General features: G+C 47.4%; 1 protein-coding gene across 1 annotated transcript; it reads left to right on the plus strand.

Moving 5' to 3' along the window:
• Window positions 1-2,235: 2,235 nt before the first annotated feature.
• LOC310750965 (intelectin-1-like) lies at window positions 2,236-14,484 on the plus strand. The gene is made up of 8 exons (XM_083589398.1): window positions 2,236-2,378; window positions 4,271-4,343; window positions 6,157-6,312; window positions 7,383-7,630; window positions 8,180-8,338; window positions 9,545-9,665; window positions 11,500-11,603; window positions 14,059-14,484. Exons 1-8 carry the CDS (start codon window positions 2,271-2,273, stop codon window positions 14,209-14,211), a joined length of 1,122 nt encoding a protein of 373 aa, XP_083445524.1. The 5' UTR covers window positions 2,236-2,270; the 3' UTR covers window positions 14,212-14,484.
• Window positions 14,485-15,025: the final 541 nt, after the last annotated feature.

Raw genomic sequence — 15,025 nt, forward strand, 5'->3', positions numbered from 1 at the left:
ACAACAGCTCTGGGGCAAGTGACATTGAAGCTGAGTCCAAAAGGGGTTGCAGGTACCATGGATGGGCAGGGCCTGCGAGGCACTTGAAAGCCCCATCAGCTGGTTGTCGGGCCTTCAAAGCACAGCAGAGGGCTCTCTGCAAACATCCATCTGCTTAGTTTGGCTGCAGTCTTCATGATTAGTTCAGGACTCCCATGCAAAGGAAGTTGCCTGCACATGTGATATTTTAAATGTACCAGATGCTCTTTGCATAATCCATCAAACCACATGACACTCAGAACAACCTATTCATTAAAATCTAGTCAAGGCTGGCTTTTGTGAACCTGTCACTTCATGCCTTTTACACAACCACCAATGCTCTCAGTAACTACCCTTCAACATACCCAGAAAGGGGTTGTATTTTTTGTGGGTTTTTTGCACCCTTTATTACCTTGATTTATGAACTCTTCTATTTTAGAACCAGGATCTGATCAGGAATTCTATCTTTAAATAAATAAATGAGTATTTGACTTGGGTCCCCCCCCCCGCAGAAAAGCACTGTAATATATATTTTAGTGATCCAATATGCAAATACTTTTTCTCCTAACCTAACCAAAGGTTTTATCTTGTTTGGATTTCATTTTCCTCATTATCCTGGCACTGTTTCCATGTTGCACAATATGCAAATACATTTACGTCTGCAGAGGACTCCCCCCCCCTTTTGCCACAGCAATGTTGTTCATTGAATGTGCGCATGGGGCTACAGCAGAGCTCTCCGAACTTTTCATGTTGGCAACACACTTTTTAGACATGCATCAATTTCACGACACAGTAATTCAGTTTTACTAGCAAACCGGAGGTTAAGCTAACCCCTTGTAAGAGATACAGACGCATACATAAACTACATTGGCAAAATGTACGGGGACACAGTTACACACCACAACTGGCACACAGCAAGCAGAGTTTGGAAAGCTCTGGGATATCAGGTCCCTGACATTTCCACACTTAATGTAAAGCTGTAGATAAAAGAGTACAGGCCACTAAGTGATGGAAGTAGGAAATGCAGGGGATAATATTGCGCCCAAACCCAGCCTGCTGCAGGTCTGTTTCACACTGAATAGAGTTGCAATATAGCTACTGGAACAAGTTACTGGACAGATAGCTGGATGCCTGGGCCATTTGTACCTCATTGTCAGCTAGCTCCTTGGCACTCAAACAGTGTGGCTGCTGGCTCACCCCAAGAACAACTGTCTCTGGATTAGGTGTTCTTGGTGGGCATAGGCACCAACCCCCAGGGGCTGAGGCAGTTTCAGCCCTCCCCCACTCCATGTATTTTTTTGAGCCCCTCAATTGTGCCAGGCCACCTCAATCTTCTGGAGAAGTTGTAGCCTCTGCTGGTGGGGATTTTCTTATAGTGAAAGAGGGAAGACTGCAGGGGTTAAGTAGTTTTGCACAATCCTGTTTTAGAGCGGCAGGTTCCAAGCTTTTCTGAGCTTCCACCCCACTGCATAGATTTATACCCAGTGGCCCCCCTACCCTAACTCTATAAAAAGAAAAAAAAAATTTTTCCTTCCAGTAGCACCTTAAAGACCAACTAAGTTAGTTCTTGGTATGAGCTTTCGTGTGCATGCACACTTCTTCAGATACGAAAGCTCATACCAAGAACTAACTTAGTTGGTCTTTAAGGTGCTACTGGAAGGAAAAAAATTTTTTTGTTTTGACTATGGCAGACCAACACGGCTACCTATCTGTAACTGGATCTATAAAAAGAGTTAGCGGTTTGGAAAACCCACTAAGAAAGTTTAATTCAACAAAATTAATGAACTTGATTTAGTGAGACCAGCCTTTCAGAATCTGAGAGTCGTTTACACCTCCAGCACCACCCCGGCTAGCAAAAAACCCTAAACCTCTTAGTAGTGTGTGTAGGAAGATACTTGGGTCAGCTTCTGCTTTATAATGTCTGACAAAGTTCCCCCAAAGACAGGGCTACAGCTGAACACATAGCAGGAGGCCAGTGATATCCTTTTGGAGGTTTCTAGGTGCAATTTTAATTTCAGTGATATGCGACTCTGGAATGCAAGGCATCCAGTAACTTTCACTTCTGTACCTTCTGTTGCAAAAAGTCTTGACTTCCCACCCAACTAGAAAGCCAGGCTTGCAGGGGATGCCCCATGTCTGAAAATGAAGTCTTTTCCCGGAAACATTGCTGAAACCGTGAAACCCTTCACCTGCTGCTTGGCAAACTCACCTTGCTCTTTGTACAAACAATTCTGGAGTCTGATAGTTCCTTGATGTTATCCCCCTGGCTGTTGACTTTTGTCAGCAAGCTGCTAATAAAAGGCAGAACAGAGGCGACGTCTGCGCATCAGAAGACCAGAACGTCGACATCTCCTAACCAGGTGAGCCGGCAATTTTCCTTCAAAGCACAATAGTGTGATAGAATATGAAGGGAACAAGTCACACTCCCTTTGAACACAGAGAACCCACCACTGTAGAGCAGTAGGATTCAGCGGTCGCTGTGTTGATATCAGTTTTGGACAAACTTGAAGACCCAAAGGGAGGCAAGAGGGTTGTGGTGTATCAGTGACTGGTCTCTTTGCATTGCACATTGCGGCAAATAGCAGCTGCGGGTGGGTGATGTTCCTGGCTGCTGGTAACAAGAATAACAGTGGTGGTCCTGGTTGGTGGGGTGGGGTGTTACTACTACTAGGTTGTTATCAGTGCTTCCGACTGGTACTGTTGCACGATACCCCAACCTTCAAGTGGTGCAAGATCCCGTGGGTTACAGGGAATGAGGCACAGCAGAGACTACGGTGTCTTTAGGATATATGGTTTATGTACAACCTGAGCCTACAATGGAGGGAATCACAGCATCAGCACCACCGAAGGGGCTTGTTTCTCCCATAGCTGCAGCCTGGATTCAAGCAGAAATCAAACATTGTGATCTCTCTCTCTCTGCCTTTTCCAGCCAGCAACTTTCCCCAGCCTTCTTATCACACATCACAGCCAGCTCTCAGCTCTGGCTTTTGTCCTTCTAGCTAGGAGGAGCTGAAGGAGGGTCCCCACCCATTTGCCTCTGGCAAAGGGCCCCTCTCCTTTCCTGCAGGTTATCAGGTAACGCTGCGTCTGGCCCCAGGCTAGGATCCGCACCTGTGGGCAGAATATTCAGAGCAGAAGTCCTTTGGTCTTGCAGTTATGGCTGTGATCCTGGAAGAGCGGACATTCAACGCTGCTCAACTTCAGTCATGGAAAACTTCAGATGGTCTCAAATGCAGGAGCCAGATTACTGATTTGGGTTCCCATTAGATCTTATATATCCCATTGTTTCAAAACAGCAGCACTGGTTGCCTGTTCATTCCCGGACCCAAGTCAAGGTGCTCATGTTAGCACTCAAAGCCCTAAAGGACTCGGCCCCAAATATCTGAAAGACTGTCTCCTTCCCTGCAGACGCTCCAGGAGGTGGTGTGGTTAAGATCAGCGGGGGGGGGGGGGGGTTCCTCTTGGTAGTTCCTTTGCCCTCAGATGCTCAGGGGGGCGGGTGGCCCAAGGAGAGAGGGCTTTCTCTGTGGTGGCCCCTAAGTTGTGGAAGTCCCTGCAAAAGCGCATCTGGCACCTTCATCCTACAGCTTTCGGAGGATGCTGAAGACGCACCACTTTGCCCTGGCTTTTGACGCTTGAGGGATATATTATTAGGACCCACCTTATTTTTATGGTTGTAAACTGTTTTTTAATTGTTTTTAATATTGTTTTTAATGCTGTAACCCACCATGGGACCTTAGGGTGAAGGAAGGGGAATGAATGAATGAATGAATGTTGGTGTGGATGGGCCGTGGATAGTTCAGTCGGTAGAGCAGGAGACTCTTGATCTCAGGGTTGTGAGTTCAAGGCCCACGGTGGGCAAAAGATTCCTCATTGCAGGGGGTTGGACTAGATGACCCTCTTGGTCCCTTCCAACTCTACAATTCTAAAGCAAGTGATGAATCATGTTGATTGTGGGGCACTGGATTAAGAGAGACAAATTGTTCAGTCCTTTGATTAAGACCACTGCTTTTTTTTTCTGGGGGGATGCATAACTTTAAACATTTTGTGAATCTTTGTACTTTTGTCCATTTACTGTATTTCTTTTTTCCGATTTGAACTATAAAATGGTGATTTTCTTGAGTCAAAATGAGAGTACCCCTAAACATTTTTAATCTTTTTTTGGGGGGGAAGCACTGATTAAGGCTCACCAGTTCCTAGGGGTGAGCCACCCCTGTCATTGACTCACCAGCCCTCTCATTTTCACCCACAGAAAGAGCCCACCATGAAGCGATTTGCTCTCCTCCTTTTACTCTTGGCTGACCTCCCAAAGGGGGACCTGTGTGGTAAGTATATGCTGGTGCCTGGGGCGGGGGGGAGAGACTGTGCCAGGATGTTGTGCTTTTCTTTGGTCTTTTTTTGGGGGGGCAAGGGGCCTTTCCATACACATTTGGCAAATCTTGGGGCAAACTCTTGGAACCGTTGTGTTGGAAGGGCACCTCCAAAGGACATCTAGCCAAGCCCCCTGCCAATGAAGGAGATGCACGCCTGCAGCACCCAGTGATAAGTACCTATCCAGCCTCCGCTTAAAAGCCGCTAGTGATTGAAGAGTCTCTCACCTTCCAGGACTCTGTGTTCCACGGCTGAACACCTTGTGCCATCAGGAAGTTCTCCCTGCTATTGAGTGAATATCCTATTTCTCATAAATCCAAACTGCTGGTTTCAGCCCTCGCCTCCGGAGGAACATAAATCAGATCTGCTCTCTGTGAGGGCCCTTCAGATGTTTGAAGGCGGTGATTGTATCTTAAGAACACAACAAACATCTCCTGGTCAGGCGGCCAACCACCCATCTAGTCCAGCATCCTGTTCTCACAGGGGCCAAACAATTGCCGGTGGGAAGCCTGCAATCAGGATCCGAATGCAAGAGCCCCCTCCCCTCCTGTGGCTTCCAGCAACTGCTAGTAGCTATTGATAGTCTCTTCCTCCTCCTCCATGAATTTGCCCAATCCTCTTTAAAAACCATCCAAGCTGGTGGCCACCACTGCCCCCTGTGGTAGGGAGTTCCATAGTTTAACTATGTACTACGTGAAGAAGCCCTTTTGTTTTTCCATCCTGACTCTTCCAATATTCCATTTCATTAGATGTCCCCCGGGTTCTAGTGTCAGGAGAGCGGGGGTGTGTGTGTGTGTGTGTGTGTCTCAGCCTTTGGTCTCTTCTCCAGATTGAACAAAGCTTCTTAAACCTTTTCTCACAGGATTGGTTTCCCAGGCCCTTGACTGCCCCCATTTCCAGTTTGTTCATATCCCTTCCTGACAACCAGAACTGGAAACAGTATTCAGGTGAAATCTGACCAAAGTAGAACCAGTGCTGTTGGGTTTTGGTTTTTTTTTAAGGGTACTCACGGGTACACAGTACTGGCACCTCTTTTTTGTTGTTAAAAAGTGTGGCACTTACTATAACAACTTCATGGTGAGTAAGGTAAAGGTAAAGGGACTCCTGACCGTTAGGTCCAGTCACGGACGACTCTGGGATTGCGGCGTTCATCTTGCTTTATTGGCCGAGGGAATACAGCTTCCAGGTCATGTGGCCAGCATGACTAAGCCACTTCTGGCGAACCAGAGCAGCGCATGGAAACGCCATTTACCTTCCCGCCGGAGCGGTACCTATTTATCAACTTGCACTTTGTGCTTTCGAACTGCTAGGTGGGCAGGAGCAGGGACCGAGCAACAGGAGCTTCCTCCTGTCGTGGGGATTCAAACTGCCAACCTTCTGACCTATTTTTTCCAGGAAAAAAAGTACTGACCATTACTTCTCACATTCTGGACACTATACTTCTTTTGATACAACCTAGAATTGCACTGGCCCATTTTGCTGCCATACTACACTGCTGGCTCATGTTTTGCTTATCCATTAAAAACCTGGGTGCCTTTTCCTAGGTTCTGCTGTCAAGCCAAGTTGTCACCCTTCCTGTATTTTGTCCCTGTGAGTCTGCCTACGTAAGCGCATTGATCTCTGTTGAAATTCATGTTGTTAGTTCTGGCCCAGTTCCCCGTCCTGCCAAGGTCACCCTGGATCCTGCTTCCGTCTTCCAACCTGGGCAACTCCCTCTCCATATGTCTGGGTAACTCAGCCTGTTCACACCTATTGTCCTGCACGCAGATAGCAGCTGCTGCCTCAGCTCCGCAAAGCAAGATGTCCTCGGTCTGCTGCAGAAGTGGGAAGAGGCGTCATCTTGCAGCACAAGCAATCCACACGGTCTTCACAAGCTTCCAAGGAGCTGCAAAGAAATCAAGAGCTCCTCGCCAGGGTGCACAGGTGAGGAAATAAGCAGCTGTTCCGTGGACTACAACTCCCATCATCCCTAGCTAGCAAAGACCTGTGGTCAGGGATGATGGGAATTGTAGTCCGTAAACAGACCCAAGTTTGGGAAACACTGATCTAAAGGTGGCCAAGTCTTCTTAAGACCACCCAATTGCTTGATCCTGTATTGATCCTGAAGGAGTTAAGACAGTTACGATTAAATGGGCGCAAGATTTTGGTCACAATATTGAATTAGAGATGTGGGAAAGATTATGGACAAAAACAATTAAATTCACTGCATGTACGGCATTAAAAGAAAATTTAATGAAGATGATGTATAGGTGGTATTTGACGCCGACTAGTTAAAATGTATAGAATTTAAGATAAGGTATGTTGGAAATGTAAGGAGAAGGAAGGGAATTTCTTTCATATGTGGTGGACGTGTCCTAAGTTTAAAGCCTACTGGGGTATGATATATAATGAACTGAAAAAGATTTTCAAAAATACCTTTAGTAAAAAACCAGAGGCTTTCTTATTAGGGATAATAGGTGAAGAAATTCCCAAAAAAGACATAAATATATTTATGTATGCTACCACGGCAGCAAGGATACTTTTAGCCCAGAAATGGAAGCAGCAAGAACTTCCAATGTTGGAAGAATGGCAGACAAAGATGATTGAATAGGTTAAGCTGGCGAGACTGACGGGGAAAATCTGAAACCAGTGCAACTGTTTGAAGAGGACTGGAATAAATTTGTATAATATATGAAGGAACATTGCAAACATTTGCAAGATTGATTTAAAATATTTTGTAAGGTTATGATTTGATACCTGTTTATAAATATTAGAAGTAAGTATTTTAAGTATGGAGATAAGGTAAATAGGGTGATGATTTAGAAATGCGAAGATAAAAGTGATTACATATGGAAGTCAGGGAGGGGGACGGGAGGAAGTCAAAGCTCAATTTGAGCAAAGATATATGTGATGAAGAAATTTTATTTGGTTGTTATAAAGGAAAAAAGAAAATTTAATAAACATTATATTAAGGGAGCAGGAAAGATCCTGTCTTGATGCTGTCTTTTGAGCAGATGGGTTGTATTTCCTGGCCACGGAAGACGGAGAGATCTACCAGACCTTCTGTGACATGACCACCAACGGAGGAGGCTGGACTCTGGTGGCGAGCGTCCACGAAAACAACATGTATGGGAAATGCACCGTGGGGGACCGCTGGTCCAGCCAGCAAGGCAGTAATGCCAACTACGCTACAGGAGATGGAAACTGGTCCAACAACTCCACCTTTGGGTCAGCTATAGCCTCAACCAGTGATGACTACAAGGTGAGACTGTCTTTGTAGTGGCGCAGTAGGTGAACGATACCCTTTGTCTGCCTCTTCAGAAGTCCACTGCTACTGAGTTCAGCAGAGCTTGGCCCCAGCAGTAATGTAAAACATGCGAAAGGTTAAAATAACAAGAGATGGAAACAAATTAAAATCCGCGTCAACTTTCTAAACATCTGGGGAGGGTTGTCTAAACTGGAGGCTCCGAGGAAAGGTACAATGACAGCACCGGCTGATATCAAGAGGCAGGGAGTTCCAAAGTTTCGCCATATTAAATGACTGAGTTCTTACAAATGTGGGTCTTATGCGGCACCTGTGTCAGAATGGCAATTATGCCAATTGAAGGTACATGGGGAAATGTTTCAAAGACATCCCCCTAAAAGGCAAAAACAGGGACAAAAATAGACCGCCACAAATAGGAACTTGCAAGGGGGAAATACAGAGGAAATGGCTCTTTCTCGACAGTGTCTCCTGTTACTGTAAAAGATTTACATTTAAAAACCAAACCCCCCTCCCCCTCTAACACCCCTGATTTCTCTTTCTTTCCAGAATCCTGGCTATTATGATCTTGAAGCAGCAGACATGGCCATATGGCACGTCCCCAACAACACCCCCATGAAGAAATGGCGCAAGTCTTCGCTCCTGAGATACCGCACCGAAACCGGGTTCTTGTCTGAGCTTGGAGGGAACCTTCTCAGGCTGTACCAGGTAAGCAAGTGGTGACTCCGCATTTCTGCTGGCTGACTTGGCAGGAGACCTCCCCCCCTTTTTTAGTAATGGGGATCCAGGAAGCTCCCTCAGAACCGTCTACACTGACAGACAGCAATGGCACTCCAGGATTTTAGACAGGAGTGTCCCTCTAACCCCTCCTGGGGAGGCCACCAGCAGGGATTGAACCTGCGACCTTCTGCTTGCAAGGCAGACCCTCTGCCACTGAGCTATGAGGGCCCTTCCCCAGGCCTCCAGGTTTCCCTAGGAAAGCCCTGCTGTGGCAGAGACCCCAGATCAGGGCCCCATCTAGGCCAGTGTCCTGGGGCCTCCAGCAAGCCCACAAGCAGGGCAGGAAGGCACCCTCTGGTCACATACTGGGGTCTCACAGACCCTCCAAGTGCCCCCATTTTCCAGGGACAGTCCCAGATTTACAGAAGCCATCCTAATTTCTGATTTGGTCCTGGAATGTTCTCGCTTTTGCTTAAAAGGTAAAGGTAAAGGGACCCCTGACCATTAGGTCCAGTCGTGGCCGACTCTGGGGTTGCGGTGCTCATCTCGCTTTACTGGCCGAGGGAGCCGGCGTACAGCTTCCGGGTCATGTGGCCAACATGACTAAGCAGCTTCTGGCGAACCAGAGCAGCGCACGGAAACGCCGTTTACCTTCCTGCCGGAGCGGTACCTATTTATCTACTTGCACTTTGACATGCTTTCGAACTGCTAGGTTGGCAGGAGCAGGGACCGAGCAACAGGAGCTCACCCCATTGCAGGGATTTGAAATTCCAGCCTTCTGATCGGCAAGTCCTAGGCTCTGTGGTTTAACCCACAGCGCCACCCGCGTCCCATCGCTTTTGCTTAGGACGTCCTTGTTTTCATCAGAGAAACATTGGAGGATATGGAATAGGGTGTCCCTAATTTCATCCAAGTCTGGGATGAGGCTGGGTGGGAGATTTGGGGGGTCTCTCTGAGGCAGAGAAGACAGAAAAAGTGGGAGCAGCTCCACCCTAGAAGGGGCCCAATTCACCCGCTGTCTTTTTGTACTGGGGCTCCCGTCCCCTTGGCCTGTGTCACGTCCCTGTGCTGAGAAGTAATTAGATGTTCTGGATCTCCTTTCCTCCCTTATGGATCTTTTCTGGCTGAGCATGAGGAACGCCACAAGCCCAAAGCGAGCCTCAGGTCCCTTCCTGCTTCTGCTTCTCTTTTCAGAAATACCCAGTGACCTATGGGATTGGCACCTGCCAGATCAACAACGGCCCAGCCATCCCCGTCACCTACGATGCAGGGAGTGCCCAGAATACCTCGGACTACTATTCTCCAAATGGGCGAAGTAAGTCTTGCTTCCTTTGACTAGACTATGGCTGAGCATAAATAAGAAATTGGGGGGGGGCAGATGAGGGCTCTGGTGAGGTCTCTCCTCGACCTGCTGCTCAACTCACTCAGGTGCCTAACTTGACTGCCTGCCTATTTGCCAAGATGCTTTGTTGCAAGGCCTGAGACACATTTATTGAAAAACTGGGTTCCCTCGCATGTTCACCTTACCTGGCTTATTTTTTAAAAAATACCGTATTTTTCGCTCTATAGGACACACTTTTTCCCCTCCAAAAATGAAGGGGAAATGTGTGTGCGTCCTATGGAGCGAATGCAGGCTGCGCACCTCGGGCTTCAGGCAGCTATCCGCAAGCCTTCGGAGCCCGGCGGGAGTTCCACGGCTAAAAACGAAGCCAAGACAGCGAGCGGGATCCATCCCGCTCGCTGTCTTGGCTTCTGCCAAAGCCGCGCGCAGCCTCTCCCGGATGGAGAGGTTGCGTGCGGCTAAAGAGGAAGCCAAGACAGCCAGCAGGATGGATCCCGCTCGCTGTCTTGGCTTATTTGCTCTTTGGGGCTGGGGGGGGGGGAATAAGTTTTCCCCCTTTATTTTCCCCCTCCCTAAAATCTAGGTGCGCCCTATGGTCCGGTGCGCCCTATAGAGCGAAAAATACGGTAAATAACAAATTATGTATATCTGCAACAAGGGTTTAGGATGCGGCAGTGCAACCGAGGCTCAAGTTACGCAGTTATGTGTGGCACGGAGAAAGCAAATAGAGAAGTTTTTGTCCCTCTCTTGTTTAGCACTAGAACTCATGCACATCCCATGAAGCTGAATGTTGGAAGATTCAGGACAGACCAAAAAACGAGGGCTTCTTCAGGAAGTGCATAGATAAATTATTATAGAATTTACTCCAACTTGGATGGCTTTAAAAGAGGATTAGACAAATTCATTGGGGGGGTATTGGTTTGTGGTTTTGTTGTTGCTTCTATCATGTGTTTTGTGCTTTCATATTGTATTTTTATGTCGTGAACCACTCTGAGTTCTGCTGATGAAGGGCGGTACACAGATTTTAATAGTAGTAATACTAGATGGCTGTCCTCTGTCTCAGAGGCAGTAATGCTTCTAAATAGCAGTTCTTGGAAACCACAGGAGGAGAGAGGGGTTCTTCTGCTCTGGTCCTGCTTTTGGACTTCCCAGAAGGGGCATCTGGTTGGGCCCTGTGAGAACAGGATGCTGGGCCATAGCTGTCAACTGTCCCTTATTTGGCGGGAAACTCCCTTATCCCAGCGCCGTGTCCCGCTGCTGTCCCTTATTGATGATGTCCCTTAAATTTCCCGGGTTTCAAAGGAAGCAGCTCATCTCCCTCCCTCCCTGCTGGCCAGGGAAGAGGGGGACGCCAAGTGTGTTGCTTGGCTGCGTTGCTCACCCAATAAGGAGTCTAAGAACGACTGGGGGGTGGAGCTTGCATGCCTTGTGCCAATCAAATCGGCCACGTTGCCTGGGGACTCGCCTTTGCTCAGCCCTTCCCAGCGGAGAGGCGACGGTGGTTTTCCTTTGCTGGGTTGCTGCGAGGGGAACCACCGCTTGAGGCTTTGTTTGGCTGCTGGCTGGGCTTTCTGCCTTTGGCTCGGAGGGGCTCAGAAGTTGAACATACCTGTGCCCGGAAAATCCCTTATTTTGGCTGCTGGTCCCTTATTTTCAAATCTGTAAGTTGACAGCTATGTGCTGGGCTAGGTGGGCTCCTGGCTTGATCCAGCTGGCCTTTCTGATGTCCTTACGCCCAGCTGCTGGCCAAGGTTTTCCACCAGAGGGACTAAAGACACTTCTGCTATTTCTCCTTTCTTTTTCTCAGCCGAATTTGTCGCTGGCTTTGTGCAGTTCCGAGTGTTTAATCACGAGAAAGCCGCCATGGCTCTGTGCCCTGGTGTTAAAGTCACGGGATGCAACACAGAACACGTGAGTCTCCTCACCAGCCTTGAATCCACAGCGAGATGCCCTCTTGTCTCTTCTTGGCTTCTGCTAGTTTCCCCTCCCAACAGCCACTTTTAAAGGATTTGAGTAGTCTCTGCATGCCCTCCACTTTTAACTTAGGGTGCTGAGGGTTTCCTGTATCTCCTGAAGTTCCTTTTGCCAGCTGGGGCCCTCCTCTTCCACGAAACCCTCAACTCTTGCTTGCCTTCTGTTATAAAACTGCTCCTTTTCCCTTATGGGGTACCCAAGAGTCCATATAGAGTCCTAAAGCGAGCTACCTATCGGCAGGAGAAAATAACAGAGGCCAACCAGAGAATATTGAGAAGCAAAGCAGCTAGTAAGCCTGATCTTTATTAAACTGTTGCAACAGGGTTCTCCCCCACACACAGGAGGGAGGAGGAACGCAGAACAATGATGTGCAAGCCCTTATACAGTGGTACCTCAGGTTACATACGCTTCAGGTTACAGACTCTGCTAACTCAGAAATAGTGCTTCAGGTTAAGAACTTTGCTTCAGGATAAGAACAGAAATCATGCTCCGGCGGCGCGGTGGCAGCGGGATGCCCCATTAGCTAAAGTGGTGCTTCAGGTTAAGAACAGTTTCAGGTTAAGAACGGACCTCCGGAACGAATTAAGTACTTAACCCGAGGTACCACTGTATAGAATTTTGAAATTGCCACCCTGTAGTTCAAGACGCGGGTGACGCTGTGGTCTAAACCACTGAGCCTAGGGCTTGCAGATCGGAAGGTTGGCGGTTCGAATCCCCGCGACGGGGGTCCCAGCTCCTGCCAACCTAGCAGTTCAAAAGCACATCAAAGTGCAAGTAGATAAATAGATAAATGTTGTGTTCCAAAAGCAAGGAAGGATTGGACTCTGATTAATAAAATACACACGAGGCTTGCCCAGCAAGACTCTGGGAGGAAGTGCCAATAATAATTTGTGCACCCCTTGGCCCAGGTCTTTTTATTCACAAAAGAACTTTTTACACAGTGTTCGTAAGAACCAATCAGATTTCCTCTGAGCATTTCAAAAACCCCAGGTGGGACAAAGTCAGATCAGAAGAAATCCTTTTAACTACAAAGAAACTATTTCCTACTTGAGCATGCATACGTGGTTAAGCTAAATAAACAGGAACCGAGGACGACCCTGGAGGTCATAAACCGATAGGAAAGAAAGACGCATTTACCATCTCTGTGTAAACTCTGTTCCTGGCCCTTAAGATCTATTTAAAGATTAACAAAACTATAACAAAAGCTACATCAAAGCTACCTTCTATCTTTATGGCTCAGGATGCCTGGTGAACAACTTATAGAATGCTTATACTTGCCTGTCAGGCGTAGAGAAAGAAAATGGCGGAGGTGCAGAGGCTTGTGGGATTCGATCAAAATTACTGTCAATGACTCAAACCCAGTCAAGCAATGTTTTCATTGTGACACAATAGCTTGTTCCATTTTTCATAATTCCTCATAGCCATCCCACCTGACCCCCACATACCGCTCCGGTGGGGAGGTAAACAGCGTTTCCGTGCGCTGCTCTGGTTTTGCCAGAAGCGGCTTAGTCATGCTGGCCACATGACCCAGAAAAACTGACTGTGGACAAATATCGGCTCCCTCGGCCAGTAAAGCGAGATGAGCGCTGCAACCCCAGAGTTGTTCGCGACTGGACTTAACTGTCGGGGTCCTTTACCTTTTAGATCAAGACCACCCCACAATACATCATACATACATCACAGAAGGGGTAGTCTACAGCAGAATCCTGTCTGGCAGGAAACCTGTTAATGGGTTTACCTGGACAGCTTGGCCATTCTTTTGTCAGGATACTTACGGTAATTCCTGAGTCCAGGTCACAGGCTCACCCTATTCATACCCAAATGTGCCCTTAAGGCAGGATTTGTGAGCACAGAGACAATGGCGAGGCTTTTCCCACTTCCATCCAAACTGCGGATGAATATTTGAGGTCACTGAAAGAGTCAAAATGGCTTTAGGATTGTTTTCCTCTACTGTTTCAGACATGTGTTTATATATTTATGTATGTGTTTGCCTGGTACATTTATTTTATATCTTAGACCTTATAATTCTCATAACACCTTCCTTGTTATAAACAAACTGGGGGTGACCAAAGACTGGGCAGTCAGTGCATTTAGTAATGCAGCTCAAAAGTGCCACCACCTTGGGTAGTTTTTGCTGTTGCAAAAAATATCCCATTGCTGGCTGGCTGACAGTGGCCTGATCACACTCTGATCCTTAAGTCCATCTCTCAGCAGAGTTCACAAGACTAGGTGTATTTTGTATTTGCCCCCCGAGTTTCTTTTTCTCCTGTGCTGCTGAGCTCTGCAATCCATCAAGCGCATTTCAAATTGCGACCCCATCCTCTCCGTAGGGCTTGCATCCCCTCCCAATTTGTCCCACCTCTCTCCCGTTGTTCTTTCTTCCCTTTCCTAGCATTGCATTGGGGGAGGAGGGTTCTTCCCAGAAGCCAGCCCTCGGCAGTGCGGCGACTTTGCCAGCTTTGACTGGGACGGATATGGAACTCACAAAGGCTGGAGCTCTTCCAAAGAGATAACGGAGTCTTCCGTGCTGATCTTTTACCACTGATTCCAGCAGAGGCCAGTGCTGCAGAAACAGATGCGTCAGAGCCACAATTCTGAAGATGAGAAACTTCTATTTGGGGGTGCAGTGGGGTTGGGGAACCTGGAGCCTTCTGGGGGCTGTTGACCAGCATGGCCAGTGATCAGGAATGCTGAGAGCTGCTGCACTCCAACCCCTAAAATATTTTTTATTCATTTTCAATAAAAAGCAAACCAGTTATTATCAAATCAAATTCCCAACCCGGAATACAATAAATAAAAAAAGTGTAAAAGCACCGCATTGAGGTAGTCCCTGTGGAGTTTGTTCTCTGTGTGACCTAAGGAGATGCATTCCTTTGGAGGGGGCTTCCGGGTGAACATCACCTAACCTAAGAACATAAGAACAGCTTGGCTGCTGGATCATGGGTGGCCCATCTAGTCCAGTCTCCTGTTCTCACAATAGCCAACCAGATGCATCAGTGGGAAACCCACAGGCAATTCTCTTTTAAAGCCATCAAGGTGGCGAGCACCCCTGCCTCCTGTGGGAGGGAGTTCCATAGTTCAACATTGTGCTGTGTGAAGGACTTCCTTTTCTCTGTCCTGAATCTTCCAGCATTCAGCTGCATTGGATGTCCACGAGTTCTAGTGTTACAAGAGAGGGAGAGGAACTTTTATCCATCCACTGTCTCCATGCCATGAATAACTTTAGACACTTCCATCACGTTGCTTCTTACTTACCTTTTCTCTAAACTAAAAAGTCCTACACGCTTTTCTTCATATCAACCCCTGGATATTCACACAGGAATTTTATCTGCTGATCCCAGCTAGACTTAGTGAAGAGT

The sequence above is a fragment of the Podarcis filfolensis genome (genome assembly GCF_964270895.1).
Source record: "Podarcis filfolensis genome assembly, chromosome: 16".
In the NCBI taxonomy this organism is placed as follows: domain Eukaryota; kingdom Metazoa; phylum Chordata; class Lepidosauria; order Squamata; family Lacertidae; genus Podarcis; species Podarcis filfolensis.